General features: G+C 43.9%; 1 protein-coding gene across 1 annotated transcript; it reads right to left on the reverse strand.

Moving 5' to 3' along the window:
* Positions 1-8,547: 8,547 nt before the first annotated feature.
* LOC309485437 (uncharacterized protein) lies at positions 8,548-11,757 on the reverse strand. The gene is made up of 2 exons (XM_082152258.1): positions 10,851-11,757; positions 8,548-10,807 (listed from the first exon to the last, which is right to left on the reverse strand). The coding sequence occupies exons 1-2, from the start codon at positions 11,740-11,742 to the stop codon at positions 10,020-10,022; spliced, it is 1,680 nt and encodes a 559-aa protein (XP_082008384.1). The 5' UTR covers positions 11,743-11,757; the 3' UTR covers positions 8,548-10,019.
* Positions 11,758-19,541: the final 7,784 nt, after the last annotated feature.

The raw sequence follows: 19,541 nt of genomic DNA on the forward strand, positions 1-19,541 counted from the left end.
AGTGTCTGCCTTAAAGGGAAGGGTGTAGGAACTGATAGATGGTATCATTGGTCACAAGTTAAACCTTGCTTAGTGAATGAACAAAATGATAATGACGGCTTATGGCCTGATATTGAGCACTGTTCATCCATTAGCTTTAAAGATTGGGAACAAAGAAGTGATGTTTAATTATTTCTCTGCTTCCATTTCAGGAATCAATTCCATTGACATTGATTAGAGATGGTTGCAAGTTATTCTCGATACCCAACGACAATGGTATGCTTATTCTTAATTTTACTTGGCATTTACCAAGAAAGCCAAGCTTTATGGACTCCCCGAGTTCAGGAGATCATTCGGAATGCAACTCTGAAAACTGGCCAACATTTTACTCTACCCTTTATTTCCAGATGGGGATTATGGGATTGGGTGCCACGTAATGATAAAGACCTTGCTAAATACCGTGAGGGTATCTTTGGCGGATGTAACTTTCACCATCAGTGTTACAAAAGCAGAGTAATTTGGCCTGTGAAAGACGGGGGGTATACTGGTAGAGCTCAAAGAAGAGAAATTTGTTCAAAAGAACAATGTGAAGTTATAGGGTTAGACCTTATAACATCTACTAATGTGGAAATCAATTTCATTTTGAATCCTACTCACATGCTTACAATATGGGACTCATTGGCCCAAGGTTGTATTTATCCCATAGTGTTGCCATGTGAAGGGTTTCTGAGGGATGCTTCCTCGGGGACAACAAGATTCAAGGGAAATTAAATGCGAGTATGGCATTCAGAAGATGAGAATGAATATTGTGAGACTGAATTAGAAACTGGGGAAATTGGAAGGTGTTTTTATCTTTCTGCGGAAAGGACAAATAAAGCTAAAACATGCCCAAATACAACTATTGCACCAGCTCATGGTATTTTGTTGGCAAAAGAAACCAGAACCTTGATAAATGAAGCCCACATGGTGCGACAACGCATTAATTATAACTTGAAATCCCTTCTTAATGTATTTGATCAGTCTTATTGTGGAAATTTTACACAAATAAGGAGTTGGTTGGAAAAAGAAGTTAAATATTATACTTCTAAGGATCCTCTGAGTAGTAAAAGTCGTAAATCTCGAAGTATATGGGGAGACATAGCGGGGGTATTTGGTTCTGTCAATTCAATTAGTAATACTGCTCAAATTAATCAACTAAGCGAGTACACTCAGTGGGTGGGAACAATGAGTGGGAAAGGACTCACTAAGGCCCTTCAAGGTACTCTACATATTATAGCAGCGGGTCAGCATCTTAATAATGCTGCAAAGGAATTGGCAGATGCATTAACAGAATCGTCTGATTTTGAGACACATCGTGCGGCGTGTTTATTTTTAGCCCAGAATTTAAAGGATCAAATGGTAGAGGATATTCAAGTCATTCGAATGGGTCAAGTTCCTGAGCGATGTAACAACAATGACTTTGTGTTGGGGAATTAATTAGCTCAAATTAGCGGTAATATTCATCAATGTGAATATGCATCTGTTGCTTCCATAAATTAATTTATTCAAATTAGGGAATAGGTCAAAACCTCGGCTTGTATCAGCGATTACACAATTACTTGCAATAATCACTGATAGAGACGGGTAGCATTTACTCAATTTGGGGAATTTGAGGTAGAAGTTGAAGAAGGTTCATTTACCATGCAGACTGGCCGTCCAGCGGACAGAATGTATAATTTATGAACAGAAATCGGGCGTCTTTAACACTGATAGATAACACTTTCTTGTGGCCACAAAGAAGACAATTATCTCCGTGTTTTAGACAATTTTTAGGTTTCTTTTAAGAATAAAACCAATCGTAGAGCTTATAAGGTAAAATCTGCACTCATCAGGGACTCAGAATTTGAAACAAAACAGGCAAACTTAATTCAAATGATTTAACAAAGTTTATTTAAACAAGCTAGCGATTACACAATTATTTTAAATCACGCAGGAGTAAAAATGCATAAACAAAACAGGCAATATAACGATCGTAATACAGAAATACAACAAAATAAAAAGGTTTTAGAGAGAGATTGGAAGAGAGAGAGAGAGAGAGAGAGAGAGAGAGAAACTCAGCGAGAGGAAACTAATAGTTGAGATACGAATGATTTTAGGTGTGTGCGTGAGATGTGGAGATGGTAGCGTTTGTAAGGTGGGTGTGTCGCTCCGTGAGCACGTGGTAGTGTGTTTGTCTCGGCACACGTGGGTGAGAGTATGTGTGTGTGTGTGTGTATGTGTATGTTTGTGTGTGTGAAAGAGAATTTAGAGAGAGGGATAGAAACAGTTTAGTCATTCACCACAAAACCCCAACGTTTCTCAGTAATATTTAGACAACTTTAAACAGCATTTCCTTCAGATTGCAAATTTAAAAGATCTACGTTACTCTGTTTGAAAGATCGGCCTTCTGTGGGTGCGTTCGTCTGTGTTGGATAAAGACACCTGGATCACGTGGTCACAGCGTTCTGGTTGCTATGGCGACTTGAAGCGAGCGAAGACTCAGCAAAGATTATCTTTAGCCTTAAGTTGGTTTTGTGGGTTGGTTTCAGAAGACTATACTGAAGTAATGGTAGTTCTAAGAAAAGACTTGGAAATAAAAGGAAAATAAAAGCGAGCGGAGCTTCCTTGAGGGAAGGAGGCGTGTCGTCTTTCTCTCTGGCGGACTGCAATGAGAGGAGAGGGGGCGCGCAATTTTAAAGGGCTAAACTCACGCCTCCCTCACGTGCGTGGGCCAATCGTCTTTAACAACGTATGGGCCCACCTCCTGACGTTTTGAGGTCTATACGCCTCCTTTCCGCGGGGTTTTGAAACGATGAATTCGTCCATAACTTAATAACACTGGTATTTAATAGAACAATGCATTCTCTGATATTTTGTGTTAAAGATTCAGCATCGTTGGGGCTTGTGGAACACGGCAATACCGCGAATGACAGTTCTAATATCTAAAATCAAGGAGGTACATCATTTCTTGTAATTGTGGGCACCACAGAGTGATTACAGGCCAATAAACTACATAGGCATAATATTTGGGACAGGGGATCATACACATCAAGAAAATACATTTAAAATGTTTTATACAAGGATTTTGGATCACACGTGGTGGGGCCTGAGTGTGTTTCTGTGTGTGTGTATGTGAGTGCGTCTTGAAAGTTCATACCCGTCCGCTGAACTCTTGTCCCCGGCGCTGCGGGTGAGGCTTATGTGTGTGCGTGCGTTTGGCTCTTTGGATTGATGTATTAGGCACAGACCACATGTTTTGGGCATCTGGTCTCTACAACACTGTTTTTATTGTTGTGAAGAGTTAATTAGTGTCTATGTGTAAATCAGTGTCCGAGAGACTCCCTGGGGGGGGGGGTGCTTTCGGGATCGCTCTTATTGGTCAGCGTTAGGCTCTCCCGGCCATAAACAGACGGTCTCTGTTGGTTTAGACGTAAGAGATCATGTAGAGTGAGAGATAGACAATGATTTACACCATTTTTCGGCGCCGTTTGGGCTGCACGTCTTGCGCAGAGCAATCTCAAAACAGCAGAGGTGTCGTAAATGAGAGTGCTTTGGAATGTGAGAATAGCTTGAGTCAGAGCGAGACAGGGGTTTTGTAGATTTAGACTGCATTAATTAATTTGATTTAATCACCCTGCAACTGGTGATCTGCTCTCCGTTACAGCGAATAGTGGAATCTTTGTTATTGGTTTTTGGTAATCAACTTAATTTGACTTCTGCTAAACATGTCCCATTAGTTAAAATCACCATTAATGAAAATTCGTTGTCAGGTTCTGGAACATTACCTTTGACTATGATATGGCCTCAGTATGGGAAGCGCAATATTATGACAGTTAGGCGATTCCAATCAATGGGTGTTAGACAAGGAAATTCAGTAATTAGATTAGGAAGGAATGGATATTGGGCTGAAGGTGAACCACCAATGATTTCTACCATAGACTGTTGTGTTGAGGAACATGAGTGGGTAATTTGCTCATGCTCTACAATGTTTAGTCTATCTCTTAATGGTTCTGCAGTTTGGGAAGTAGTTCCTTTAGATCAAGCCACAGGTGCATGGCAGGTGTCAGAAGCACAGTGGTGCATATTACATGATGGAATAAGTGAAAATATGATATACGGAGGGAAGTTGTGTCCAATTTCTCCTGATCCATTTTGCCTTGAGATTCTCTATCCTTTTCACTTGGGTGAAATTCATGTTCCACATGTGCAATTGTTGCAGTTAGAGCCACAATGGTGGAATAATGATTTAGTAGAAGAAAGGAATTATGAACTCTTTGAGATGGTTAGAAGAGTTAAAAAGAGTGTTAAAGCAGCTCAAGAGGAGGGAATTCAAGCAATGGGTCATGTTATCGTAGCAAACGGGATAGCTAAATTGATGTCTGAGAGAAAATTGACGCAAATTCCAGGAACTCTTTCATGGTCGGAATGGATAGTTTTGACTATGGTAGGAGTTTTGGTGATTCTGTTAGTAATACAACTCATCATATGTGTTACTAGAAGGACGAGAACCAAACCTGTTAAATTGGTTATTACTGATCAAATGGATAGAACCAAGAATGGGACATACGGAGTGAAATAGGAGATTTTACACATTCTACACTACTTACAAAACACAACCTCACAAACAATGAACACTCGCTTACTGATTTTCAACCCCAAGGCATAGGATCCTTTAACATCAACGTTTATTTTGGTTGTTGTTTTGGTCGGGAACTTGAGGAGTTAAGTACTTAACGAGTCAAGGCACCGGCAGAAGAATTATTAGTTTTTATTTTCTTAGATGATTGGGGTTCATTTTAAACGCTTGCACATATACGTTAAATGACACATAGTATGCGGGGACATAACATGGGTTGGAGTTCTTTGTTATTTGTTTTGTTTTGTTTTCTGTTTCTATTCTTCTGTCCTTTATGTCTATTTCTTGGTCTGCTATTTTTCCTCCTCACTATCACTTCAATAGGGTCGCAACCTGGGAATGATGGTGTGGAACTAACGGCCGTAGTTCCAGTGGAGGGAGATGAAGACTAAATTTCATCTTTGAATATAATTGCATTATTTTATATTATGTATCTGTATTATTATTCTTTATTACTATTCTTTATTAGTTTACTACTCTTTATTAGTTGTATTATCTTATGAAGTTTAAAATGCACAAGTTAGACTATAGATTGCATGGACACGTGTTTAAGGAACATATTTTGGACAAGGAGGGTAGCTCTGAGGATTTTGTTTTCTGCTTAAAGGTATGTGTGCAATGCAATGTTCACTTAGCAGAGTTCCAATGATGATGATACTTCAAATGTGTACAGTTGGTATGCTCTTTGCGAGAAGAGGAATGTTTCAACTAATGCAAATGTACCATTTGTGTACCACTAATGTATTAATGTATATACAGAAGGATAGTGGATTGCACCATGTGTAAGAATTAGGTTTACATTCCATTTTTAAACATCAGCTATATGTTTTTGATACCTTAAAGGGAAGACAAAAGTTGCTCAGTTGTGTATTTAAGCTCAATCTTACTGTACTGCAGCAGAGAAACATGGAAACGCATAGACCTGGTATGAATATAACATCTTCTCAGAGTTTATCTCCTGACATATAAGAATAAAATTCTTCTTGGCAAGATAACTGGTGTCCGGTCCTGTGAATCTAATAATAAGGGGAAAAGACTAAATTCCAAGTCTACAGGCCAAAAGTTCAGCATATAGAGTTGGAAAATGGAATGAATGAGAACTGGTATTATCAGGTGAAATGGTTTGGTCACAAAGAGGTCTGAAATATCTTGGAATATTTTTAGCTGATGAAATAATAACGCAAATAAACTGGGAAAATATTCTTGAAAATGTAGAAGGAAGATTTGAAAGGTGGAAATGGCTTTTACCTAAAATGTCTTTTAACCCTCTGGGGACCAAGCGGTTTTTGGGGCCCTTGAGATGTTCTGACATGCTCTGACATTTGTGCTTTTTTCAGTTATTTATAAACATGTTAATGGCAAAGGTGTAAATTCACTCTATATAGCACAAACAGGCCTACCATAATATGCGAGCAACATGTATGTAGATGTTTGTATTTTTAAGAGAATAATGTTTATGCGTGGTTATTTAAAAAAATAAAAATGAAAGTTGCTGAAATAAGACCACAAAACTCATACAAAATATGTGCCCACAAGACTTTTGACTAATGGATGTTTTCTCTTGGAGTTCTAGCTTCAAAATTATGTGAAAATAGTCTTGCTTTATCGTTCACAAAAAAAAAATACATTGATTTAAATGGTGTAAAACAGGTTTTGCTTGGAAAGCCAATATGCGAGGGGGAGGAGTAGTTTACACCTTAGATTACCCAGTCCCACCCACTCTGCATAATGACTCTGCATAATTAGCCATTCATTCAGGTGTGACACTGACTGAGCCACAATGCAAGGACAAAATAGCCTATATATTTAGAAGAAGACTTATATTGACCATTTAAGATTTTGCTTACATCTATCTTGTAAATATGTTTTGCTATTTTATTAAAAAGGTTACAATTACAACAATAATTACAATTTCAGCAATATTTCTGCAAAAAAAGTACTCTTTCTTTGTAAAAAAAAAAAAAAAAGATTATAGGCCTACATTTTATCATATGTATTCATTAGTTTGAATATAGCCAACATTGGAACATCTTAGTCTATGACTTTATTTTTGACAAAATAGTATTTTATATATATGAGCAGAAAAGCTTATTTGATGTGACAGTATATTCTACAGTAAAAACTGTACCCAAATCTAGTCAACAAAATGTTGTCTTTCATACTTCGCCTGACTGTAACGCAGTAACTGTAACTGTAAAAGCAGTTTATTCTTTCACACACAGACGCGCGATTCATATTTAGGCTAAACAGTCTTTACAAATATGTACCCTTCATTCATCTCACAGAAACGCTATTCATATTATAGAAACGCGATTCATCTTTTTGTTTACATAAGCCTACAACGTTATTCCATAACGTTATTCCACATTAACACTTGAGAAAGGATAACTTAGCCTACCTCACTCAGCGGGATCTGCTCCTCATATCAGCACGGAAAATTTTCTCCATAAGGTAGGCTATATTATGCCTCTTTGTTTACAGCTGATGTGGGGGCGTTTCACAGACTGAAATGGTTCTCAGAATTTGCGTTTGAATAGCACGCGCTCTCCGGGGCGTGGTCAAATTACTTTTGAATGGCTCCTAATGAGCTCGACTGGAGTCGCTCTCTTTTTATACAGATTACAGAAGCTGATAATATTTGTTTTTTATATAAATTACTTCATTTAAAAGCTGCGATCTCAAGCTTTATGCCCGTGGGTCTGTTTGCCTGTTTGACTGAATTTTCGCGGAGTTATAGATAATTTTCTAACGCGTTTCAAATGGGAGTTTACTGACAGAGAGAAGGCAGAAATAGCATCATGTTAGTTTTTCTTTATTTGTCAAAAAGCAAAACACTTTATTTGTATTGTGAGTATACAGAAAAAAAATAGAAACTGAACAGGATCGATTGATGTATTACACGAAAATGAAAGATCAAAATTAACAGAGCATTTTGTGTTTATTTTTCATTGCTAAAAAAAAAAACGAGCAAAACGCGCGGGCGCGTTTTTGGTCCCCAGAGGGTTAAGGGGAGAGCATTGATTATTAATAATTTAGTAGCCTCCTCATTATGGCACAGATTAACAGTTTTAGAGCCTCCTGAAGGGGTTCTTGGAAAAATACAGGTCAAGATGATCAATTTCTTTTGGAATAGATTACATTGGTTACCAAGAAATGTTCTGTACCTTCCAAAGGAAGAAGGTGGTCAAGGGGTTGTTGACCTTGTAAGCAGGAAAGTAGCTTTTAGCCTACAGTTTGTTCAAAAGTGTTTATACAGTCCTAGTGTTTCATGGTTTGGACCAGCCTGTTGCCTTTTGAGTAAGGTTGGAGGGTGGGGTTTTAGAAGAAATATATTTTGGACAGATTGTAGGTGTTTTAATCTGAAGTCTATTTCTTCCTTTTATGAAAGCTTAAGAAAAAAGCATGGTGTATGGTACTGGGGCCTGTTTCAGAAAGGAGGTTAAGTGAAAACTCTGAGTATGTTAACCCTGAAATGAGGGAAACGTCTCGGTTACGTATGTAACCCTCGTTCCCTACGGATGACGGCGAATGGGGTTTCGCTTAGAAAGCCTGTCATCTTCGAGTATATAAAACGAGCCAATGGCAATGAAATGCCATGGGTCTGCGGAATTTGCATAGCGTAAGTCCGCCCCACCCTGGGGGTATATAAGGAAGTACGCTGGCAACATGCAGATATGTCTTCGCTGAGGAGCCGAGACTGAACTCAGGCGTTTCCCAGCGGTACAGCGGAAGTGGCAGGGAGACGTAACGTCTCCGTTCCCTACTCAGGGAACGAGGGTTACATACGTAACCGAGACGTTCCCTTTCGTTGTCACTCCGAGTAACGTCGGATGACGACGAATGGGGTTCCCAGTGTAATCACGCCACCTCCCGACTGTCTTCCAGTGCCCTGCGTAAGTGTGAGCTCCCTGTTGTGAGACTAGCACGAACGAAGGAGTCCTACTTAACACAGGGATACCAAGGTACACTGGGAAGCATATCTCCAGAGAGAAATATGCAATTATGCCCAGCCATTGATGGGGGGGACTTAGAATACACATATGACCCAGAGGGCTGCATATGGAAAATCACTGGGGTGTCCAGCCGCAGGTGGAATTTTAAACCCCAGGGGTGGCAAGGTGGCTTGCCAAGGGAAAGACACACGCTCACAAGGAGACTTACAGTGGAATACACATGTGGGGGTCGCCCAGAGGGGGAACCATGCACATGGAGGCACCTAGTCAAGCGCAAAAGCTGCGTTATGGCAGATTGGCATAACTCAGGCGTTGACGTAACCAGTGCTGGAGGAAACTCAGAGCTTATCAGACTCACCTGAGAGAAATATCGCACGTATCCCGTCCGTGGAGAGGAATGGCGAGCAAGCGAAGACACCTGAGCAGAATCTAGCACCGGCTGGTTGAAGCGAGTACATGAGAAGAAACTGGCTCTACTCGGAGATTATAGAATCTCGCGAATGTGTTGGGTGTCGCCCAGCCTGCAGCTCTACAAATGTCTGTTAGCGAGGCGCCATACGCTAGAGCCCAAGAGGAAGCCACACTACGTGTGGAGTGGGCTTTCACACCAAGGGGGCACGGACGACCTTGCTGCTGGTATGCCAAAGCAATGGTATCCACTATCCAGTGGGATAACCTTTGCTTTGAGAGAGCCTTTCCCTTCAGCTTCCCACCATGACAGACAAAGAGCTGGTCTGAGGTCCTGAAACACCGCGTTCTGTCTACGTAAGCACGGAGGGCGCGTACTGGACAGAGCAGTGCCAAGGCTGGGTCTGCCTCCTCCAAGGGCAGCGCTTGCAGGTTCACTACCTGGTCTCGAAAGGGTGTGGTAGGAACCTTGGGCACGTATCCAAGCCGGGGTCTCAGGATCACGTGAGAGTTAGCCGTCCCGAATTCCAGGCACGCTTCGTCAACCGAAAATGCCTGCAGGTCCCCTACCCTCTTGATGGAGGCCAATGCAACCAGGAGCGCTGTCTTCATTGACAGGAACTTAAGCTCCACTGACTGTAAAGGCTCAAATGGAGCACTCTGCAGGGCAGTTAGAACCACTGAGAGGTCCCAAGAGGGTACGAAGGGAGGACGAGGAGGATTTAGTCTCCTCGCTCCCCTCAGGAACCTGACGATCAGGTCGTGCCTTCCCAGAGACTTACCATCAACTGCTTCGTGATGTGCGGCAATGGCGGCAACATACACTTTCAGGGTGGAGGGAGACAGCCTTCGCTCCAACCCTTCTTGCAGGAAGGAAAGCACGACACTGATCGGGCATTTCGTGGGTTCTTGATGTTTAGAAGAACACCAGTTGACGAAGAGGTTCCACTTCAACGCATAGGCATGTCTCGTGGACGATGCTCTAGCGGAAGTGATAGTAGCCACCACCGCAGGTGGTAGGGTACTCAAACCTGCCTCGTCCCGTCCAGGAGCCACACATGGAGGTTCCAAAGATCGGGACGAGGGTGCCATAAGGTGCCCCGTCCCTGAGAAAGGAGGTCCTTCCTCAGAGGAATTGGCCAGGGAGGTGCTGTCGCGAGGAGTACTAGTTCGGAGAACCAGGTCCGGTTGGGCCAATACGGGGCAACCAAAATGACCTGCTCCTCGTCCTCCCTGATCTTGCGCAAGGTCTGCGCAAGAAGGCTCACTGGGGGAAACGCATACTTGCGTAGGCCCCGCGGCCAGCTGTGCGCCAGTGCATCCGTGCCGAGCGTGCCCTCGGTCAGGGAGTAAAACAGGTCGCAATGGGACGAGTCGTGGGAGGCAAACAGGTCTACCTGTGCGTCGCCGAACTGATCCCAAATCAGCTGGGCCGTCTGGGGATGGAGTCGCCATTCTCCAGCGAGAGGCCGAACTCGAGACAGCTCGTCGGCCGCCTGGTTCAGGTGTCCCGGGATATAAATGGCTCGAAGCGACCTCAGATGCTTCTGACTCCATATGAGGAGGTGGCGAGCGAGTTGCGACATACGGCGGGAGCGTAGACCACCCTGGTGGTTGATGTACGCTACTGTTGCGGTATTGTCTGATCGGACTAGTACGTGCTGGCCCCTGAGCAGCGCATGGAAGCGGTGCAGGGCGAGACGTACAGCCAGAAACTCGAGGCAATTGACATGCCAAAGGCGCTGGGGTCCTGTCCAGGAGCCCGCGGCAGCATGACCATTGCACATGGCGCCCCAGCCCGTGTTGGAGGCATCTGTTGACACAACAACATGCCGGGAAACTCGTTCTAAGGGCACTCCGGCCCGTAGAAAATTGAGGTTCGCCCACGGGGTGAAGGTCTGACGGCAGGCTGGAGTCACTGGGACTCGGAGCGTGCCGTGTTGCCATGCCCACCTCGGGACTCGATCGCGAAGCCAAAGCTGAAGCGGTCTCATATGAAGCAATCCGAGCAGCGTTACTGCGGCTGCGGATGCCATATGCCCCAGGAGCCTCTGAAAAAGTTTCAGTGGAACCGCACTCTTGCCCTCGAACTGACGAAGGCAAGTCAGCAGTGACTGCGCGCGCTCGCTCGTAAGCTGCGCGCACATGGCGACCGAGTCGATATCCATACCGAGAAAAGAGATCCTCTGCACGGGGCAGAGTTTGCTCTTCTCCCAGTTGACCCGAAGGCCCAGACGAGCTAGGTGCCAGAGCACTAGGTCCCTGTGTTCGCAAACCTGGTCTCGAGAGTGAGCTAGGATCAGCCAGTCGTCGAGATAATTCAGGATGCGAACCCCGTGTTCCCGAAGGGGAACAAGGGCTGCCTCGACGACCTTCGTAAAGACGCGAGGAGACAGGGCTAGCCCGAAAGGGAGAACCGCGTACTGGTATGCCTGCCCCTCGAAAACAAACCGTAAGAACGGTCTGTGTCGAGGAAGAATGGAGACATGGAAGTAGGCGTCCTTCAGGTCGATCGCTGCAAACCAATCCTGCGGCCGCACGCATTCGAAAATGCGTTTGGCCGTGAGCATCTTGAACGGCATCCTTCTTAAAGGAGCGGTTCAAGACGCGCAGGTCCAGGATTGGTCGTAACCCACCGGTTTTCTTCGGTACAATGAAGTAAGGGCTGTAGAAGCCGGACCTCATTTCGGCTGGAGGGACAATCTCGATCGCACCCTTCGCCAGTAGGGTGGCGACCTCCGCTCTCATGACAGGGGCATTGCCACCGACCATAGTGAAGTGGACTCCCCTGAAGCAGGGAGGAGACCGCGCGATCTGAATCGCGTAGCAGAGCCTGATGGTTCTCGCGACCCGGCGGGACAGTCTAGGAGGCTCTAGCCAGGCCTCCAGAAACTGCGCCAGCGAACCACAGACGTACCGTCGGAGGTGCAGCGAGGCGGAATGACCGGCCCAGGCAAGGTGGCATAGCGGCCCTGTGCGGGGGCACGGTCATTAGCCGCGTCCTGCCAGAGGAGGCCAGGGGAGGACCAGCATCCCACGGGGGCGTGCTCTGGCAGGGGTCTGGCGACAGAGGGGGATGAGAGGAGCGTGGCCCGTGGGCGGCGCGTGCTGTCATCCATAGCCTCTTGGGGCTCAGAGAAAGAGCATCAGTTCTTTTGAATGAGATTCTCACCCAGCCCTCCACCGGGGGAAGGAGTGGTCCTGCTACCAGCTCCTGAAAGAACTGAGCCCTAACTCCAGGCTACCTGTCTCAGGAGTGCTGCTTAGCCAGGTGTTAGCCGGCTAAGGGCAAGGACAGGCGGTGCCAGCCTCCAGCGACCTCCTCATGCTCGGGCCGGGAAGGGTCGAGGGGAGGAGCCGCATGGAAGCGGCGTCGGCGGGAAGCAGACTAAGGAGACCACACGGACGGATGACCGTCGGTGCAGAAGGCCTCAGTCTGCTTCTGGGGGGGGTCAAAAACTGTAGGGTACAGTCCTCAACCACACCGCCGAGGACCCCAGCCTGGGACATGAGGGAGCTGAGAAAATGAATTCTCAGACCCCCTCACATCAACCTGGCTGAGCCCATGTCTGGACCACTCTAGTGGACACCACCTGACCCAGGATCACGCAGGTACCGATGTCGCCCGAGAGCGAGGTCAGTAGTGTGCGCGGCGGAACGACCAAGCCGGGCATGGGAGGCATAGCGTCCCAGCAAGGGGGCGTGGTCGAGTTTCCGCGTTCTGTCAGTGTTGGCCAGGGAAGGACTAGCGTTCCACTGCGGCCGGTTCTGACAGAACTCCCGAGTCAGCACTGCCTCGAAGGCGAAGGCGACACACAGCACTGCATGCCTGTGCCACGATAGTGACAGAGAACATACAGCCCATGATCGCCACGCGATCGAGTGCAGCGAAGGCGGAGGACGCGTCCTGATGCACATCCGGGAAGCCTACAGCGCTCGGGGGGAGGGCGGCGCCACTCCAGCCGATGCTTTCAGCTGCCCGGGAAAGCATGGCCATCAGCTCTGGATCTGACTCGACTAACGCTGACACTCCAGAGGGAGGCAACGCAGTCGAATCCTCATTTCCAGAGGAATCAAGCCCGCCTTGTGATGCTGTGAGTGACATGACACAACCTGCTGGAGCCCCGAATGAAAACACTGGGTCCCTAAGAAGAACCAGGTACACACGGAAGCCCCACGGTTTGCGATGTGGAGGGGGGCGTGGCCCGAGGAATGCTCGTCGGTATTATGCCACACTGTAACCCTCAGATCACCCTGGCCACCAGCCAAAGTATCCCCTCTCGAGGAAGAGATAGATTGGGGTGTGGCAGAGGGGACTCTACCCACACGGGGATCATTGAGTCTCGATCTATAAACATCACGATGGTCACGTTCCCGCAGAGAAAACGTGACTCACCCACGAGCGCTGCCGAGCGTGAATCAGCCCAACACGCGAAACAGCGCTCGTGACCGTTAGGCAGATGAATCACGCGCCCACATCCAGTAAATACACGGGCGAGCCGTCTTGAAAAAGACGTGCCACGTGCAGCTCTTTTAGAGAGAGGAAAAGCTCAGCAGAGTGCTGAAGCGCCCAGGGAGAAACACACACACTGTCGGCAGATCACTGCACAGATCAGCAGCAGGCAATGCGATCTCGCTGGAACACGCCGTCACACCAACACACTGAAGAGCCGCTCGTCTCGTAGAGTGAAGATGATACAGAATAGCTTGTAGGAGTGAAGAAAACTCTTGGCTCCGAAGCGAAAACATATCTGCATGTTGCCAGCGTACTTCCTTATATACCCCCAGGGTGGGGCGGACTTACGCTATGCAAATTCCGCAGACCCATGGCATTTCATTGCCATTGGCTCGTTTTATATACTCGAAGATGACAGGCTTTCTAAGCGAAACCCCATTCGTCGTCATCCGACGTAACTCGGAGTGACAACGAAAGGGAACTCTGGGTTTTCTGTTTCAGAATGGGAGGTATGTTAAACCTGAGAAAGCAGAGTAAGTCAAGCCCGTTTCTGAAAGAGAGGTAACTTATACTCAGAGTCAGTTACCATGGTAACTTACTCTGTGAACCTAACCTGGTCAGGAGCAGGTTTTCTTCGGTAAACCCAGAGTTTCTATCGGTCTCCTCCCTTTTTTTTAAAGAGGAAGTGGTGTTTAAACACCTCATTCATTCTTTCAGTACATTTTTATTAATAAAATTAATATTTTATTAATAAAAAAAATATTGCTATTTTTACTGCAGTTTTTTTCTATTTTTTTTATAAGATGAAGTCTATATAACTCCTAAACTGGCAACTGAAAATACAGTAGTAGATTAGAGTTACATAATGTAGTTCTAAACAAATTCTACAGCATTAAACTGTGGCATTTACTGGAAATCACTGAACTGTGCTAATCTGTGCACCAGAAGTTGATGGACCCTCCTCCTGCTGTTCTTCCACACTCTGGGGGCGCGGGGAGAGATAAGAATACCCGTTTATACTTAGATTTAAACTTAGATTCTATAGGCTACTCCACATAAAAATGTGAAATAATCAGAATGTGTAGATTGTTTGATGTGTAGACACATAAGATTACCTCTGTAGGCCTCTAAAATAGCCTATATAAAAAATAACACATAGGCTATGTAAACCTCTACATTTTATGAAGGCCCTTGGATCTTCGGGAGTGACTGGCTCTGAAGTCCCTCCAGGAATTCCCTCAGCCAAAAATGCTACTGCACTGCTAGACACTGGATGCTTTAGTTATTTAATATGTCAAATGTTTGTAAAGTCAGGTAGCGTACACCCATGATATGCTCAAGCCTTACTTGATTGAATTATGTTTTTATATTTAATTTTCAGCTGCTGCCATGTTCTTTTAATACCTGCATGATTGCCCCTACATGAAAATTAAAATGAGGTTGAATAACATACTGTTCTTCCAGTTTCACCTCTGATATTATAACAGTTGGGTAAGTTACTTGTATTACTAACTACAAATGACATCTTCAACAGTGTAATTTGCTTAATGTAATAATGACTATCTTTAGAAAGCATTGGTCTACTTATTACTAAATCCCATATCAACCTCAACCATTTGAACAATACAAGGAGAGACAAGAAACTGCACTTTTAATGCTTTCAAATAAACAATATACAATTGCATGAATTATTCTTGAATTGACCAAAGTGTGAAGGTTACATTAAAAATATACCTTTTAAAAATGTATGTTAAATATGCAGAATTGTTCTATAGTCTAATGCAATTACATCAGATTTTAATTTAAATTACAGAAGAATTAAGAGTAATCCCTTTAATTAAATGACAGTATTAATGTTCTAATACTGTAAAATTACAGTAATAATGTTCGTACTGGTGAGAAATATGAAGACCTCTTTTTGTCTGGCGCTGTTGCCATGGTGACTCATAATATCTGCGCTCCATTGATAATGTCTTTTTATAGTTGTGGTGCACGGGATTAACTCAGAGTAGGTCAACTCAGAGTTGATTGAACTAACTAATTTCAGCTGTTCTGTAACCGAAAACTCAGAGTTTCCCATCTCAGGGTAAGTCAACTCAGAGTTCAAGTTTTAACTCAGAGTTGGTTGAATCTCCTTTCTGAAACAAAAAAAGATCATTTTCCAGGTCAAAAGATCATTGTCATATCAGTCTCTGTATTGGTTTTTGGAAGAGCCATTGATTAATGGTGCTCGACTCGATTTAAGTGGAGATACAACTTTGTGGTTCATGCCAATTTTAACAAAAGCCAAAGTTGTTAAAATGAAAGACTTAATAGAAGTTGCTGGTATCGCGTTGGACAATGCTGATGCACTCGCACAGAGACTTGAAATAAAATCAACAAGGACAGTCTATTTTTTATTAAAGAAGTGCCGAGAAAATTTGAGTGAAGAAGACTGGAACTTTTTGTCAAGTCAAGCTCTTCCTGATAAAACGGATCATTTCCCTTGTATGGTGATATCGAAAAGTGTAATAGAAAATGAAAATGTTTTAATGACCCCAGAGAATTTGAGAGACATAATGTTTGATACAATGGGGGAAAGAGTTTATATAAAGTTTGCGTGAAGGTGATAAATAAAGAGAAATTAAAACGTATGGATACACCATGGAGAGATCATTTAAATGTTGATTTTGATGTCAAACCCTGTTGGGGCTCTTGTTACAAACCACCATTGACTAAAAATGTGGGTGATCTTCAATGGAGAATTTTACATGGAATTGTTGCTATAAATTCTTTTATCTCATTGTTGAATTCGAATGTGCAAGATAGTTGTCCTTTTTGTGGTGAAAGAGAAACCATATTTCATTGTTTTATGCATTGTGAGAGACTTAGACCTTTATTTGGTTTATTGGAGATTTTATTTACTAATGTTAATTAAATGTTTACAATGATTGTGTTTCTTTTTGGTTTTAAATATTGTAAAGGAAAAATGAAGAAAGGACGGTTGTTAAATTTTATCTTGGGTCAAGCCAAAATGGCAGTTTATATTAGTAGGAAATATGAAATTGCTGGCAGTAGTATAAATGTTGAATTGTTGTTTAAGGGGCTCATAAAAGCAAGAATAAAACATGATTTTATTTTTTATTCTCATATGAGAAAATTGGAAAACTTTGAAGAGGTTTGGAGTGTGCAAAGAATGTTGTGCTGGATTGAAAATGACACATTGCACTTTGTTGAAGAATTTGAGTAAGCCTAATTCAATGTGATTTCTTGTAAATGCAGTGTTTTTTGGATTTGTTTGTTTGAGGTTGTGTAGTTAATAAATGTGTGTTAAAAATCAAAATCTCTCTCTCTCTATCACACATACTCTTTTTTTTCTATCTGGTTGAGCCATCTAACATTTATTATGACCGCCGCTAGCGTAGCTAGCGAAAGCAGTCATATAGGGATTGTCAAAGTTTTTTTTTTTTTTTTTTTTTGTCACCTTACTGAATTTTTCGTCAACGATACCAGGGACACCGAAGCACCGGGGAACATGAAATTTGGTGGGCATGTAGCCCCACTAGACTTCTAAGGAAAAATTTCGTTTGGTCCCCGGGGGCCACTCCCCCCCCGCGCTGGGCCCCCCCAAACCCCCAAAAATGCAGTTTTTCCTACCTGAACCGTGGCACCGAGGATGAAGACATTTTTATGGTATGTTGGTCTACTAGACTTTTACGGAAAAATTTCGTTTGGTCCGCGGGGGCCACTTCCCCCCCCGCGCTGGGGCCCCTGTAAATTTTTCGGCAACGATACCAGGGACACCGATACACCGGGGAACATGAAATTTGGTGGGCATGTAGCCCCACTAGACTTCTAAGGAAAAATTTCGTTTGGTCCCCGGGGGCCACTCCCCCCCCGCGCTGGGCCCCCCCAAACCCCAAAAAATGCAGTTTTTCCTAAATAACTACCTGAACCGTGGCACCGAGGATGAAGACATTTTTGTGGTATGTTGGTCTACTAGACTTTTACGGAAAAATTTCATTTGGTCCCCGGGGGCCACTCCCCCCCCCCCGCGCTGGGGCCCCCCTAAATTTTTCGTCAACCATACCAGGGACACCGAAACACCGGGGAACATGAAATTTGGTGGGCATGTAGCCCCACTAGACTTCTAAGGAAAAATTTCGTTTGGTCCCCGGGGGCCACTCCCCCCCCGCGCTGGGCCCCCCCAAACCCAAAAAAATTCAGTTTTTCCTAAATAACTACCTGAACCGTGGCACCGAGGATGAAGAAATTTTTATGGTATGTTGGTCTACTAGACTTTTACGGAAAAATTTCGTTTGGTCCCCGGAGGCCACTTCCCCCCCCGCGCTGGGGCCCCCGTAAATTTTTCGTCAACGATACCAGGGACACCGAAGCACCGGGGAACATGAAATTTGGTGGGCATGTAGCCCCACTAGACTTCTAAGGAAAAATTTCGTTTGGTCCCCGGGGGCCACTCCCCCCCCGCGCTGGGCCCCCCCAAACCCCAAAAAATGCAGTTTTTCCTACCTGAACCATGGCACCGAGGATGAAGACATTTTTATGGTATGTTGGTCTACTAGACTTTTACGGAAAAATTTCGTTTGGTCCGCGGGGGCCTGTAGATGGTGCTGTTGAGCGAAGGGTTGCTGGTTTAGGATGATACTGTCACACACACACATGCAGGAATATAAACAAACGCAAGCATGCACACACACTGACATCCACACGCACAGACACACACCCATACACACCCATACAAATCCACATGCACAGACACACACACACAAACACACACACGCACACATGTACGCACACATACATACACGCACAGACACACACACACACACACACACACACACACACACACACACACACACACACACACAGAGAAACACACACATACACAAACACACACACACACACAGACATGCACATACTATTACTTTTTTTAGGTATATACATAAACACGCAATACAGCCAAATTACTCCACGTCATTTATTTTTGTGGAAAGCCAGTGCAGGCCTGAGCGGCGGTCATATTTTGTACCGCGATGCGGTACATCTAGTTTATTTTAAATGGAAGAGTGGTGTCAAACCCTGGGGGAAGATTTTACACCTGAAAGGTTTATTTATGGGTCTAAGTATAGCAGAAATAAAAGGGAGAGTCATGTTTTATTAAATTATTTATTTGGGCAAGCAACGATGGCTATATGGTTGACAAGAAAAAGTCAATTGAGTGATAAGGGATCAACTGATGTTATTTCAGTATTAAAGGAATTAATAAAATCCCGTATCAACATAGAGTACAGTTATTATAAGTTGATAAATGATCTGGAGATGTTCAAATATAGAAGTTAATCAGTGTATTTGTGAAGTTGAGTCTGATGAATGTTTGCAAATTTATATTTGAGTAATGTTTTCTTGTAAAACAATACTAAGAATTGTGTGACGTTTCACTTAATCATTTATTTTTCGTTCTTTTTTTCTCTTTTATAATGTTCATCTATTTTTTTTTTTTTTTTTTTAAAGAGACCCTTAAAAGTCAATCTCTCTCTCTCTCTCTCTCTCTCTCTCTCTCTCTCTCTCTCTCTCTCTCTCTCTCTCTTTTTTTCTATTTGGTGATCTGTAGAGATGGAGCTCTAGTCATTATCTCCTTTGAGCCAATGGTCTCACCGCAGGCTTTAACACACATGTGCGCACACACATACTTGAGCAGGGGGCTCTATCGGCTTTTGAACATCTGAAATACTTCAAGCTTCTGAAGGAAACACTCAAAAATAGCAAATGAAACTCAAGAGTTTGGGTCCATCTGACTTCAGTCTCAGTGCTGCGGCTTGTTCCTTGAGTTTGTGTTTTTGGTTATTTGTGTTCTGGAGTGGTGCTGAATTGAGTATGTTTTTTTCTGATATGTTGCTAATTCAGCTGAAACAAAGCACCACACTTGCTGGAACATTAGCTTGAGTAATAGTCTGTGATATGCTGGTTTACACATAAAAGTTGCCTTCAGTATAAAATAGAATACAATATAAAATATAAAAGAAAATCCAGATGTAATAAGAAAAATTAGTTCTCTCCTGCTGATGAGCTTTATGAGTTAAAGATCAGAGCT

This window comes from Leuciscus leuciscus, assembly GCF_965113295.1.
Source record: "Leuciscus leuciscus genome assembly, chromosome: 2".
Taxonomy (NCBI): Eukaryota; Metazoa; Chordata; class Actinopteri; order Cypriniformes; family Leuciscidae; genus Leuciscus; species Leuciscus leuciscus.

Coding starts and splice junctions, on each gene's coding strand:
- LOC309485437 (XM_082152258.1), bottom strand. CDS start 11,742: ATGAGAGCGGAGGTCGCCACCCTACTGGCGAAGGGTGCGATCGAGATT. Junction 10,808..10,850: donor TCAATTTTCTACGGGCCGGA/GTGCCCTTAGAA, acceptor TTGTGTCAACAG/ATGCCTCCAACACGGGCTGG.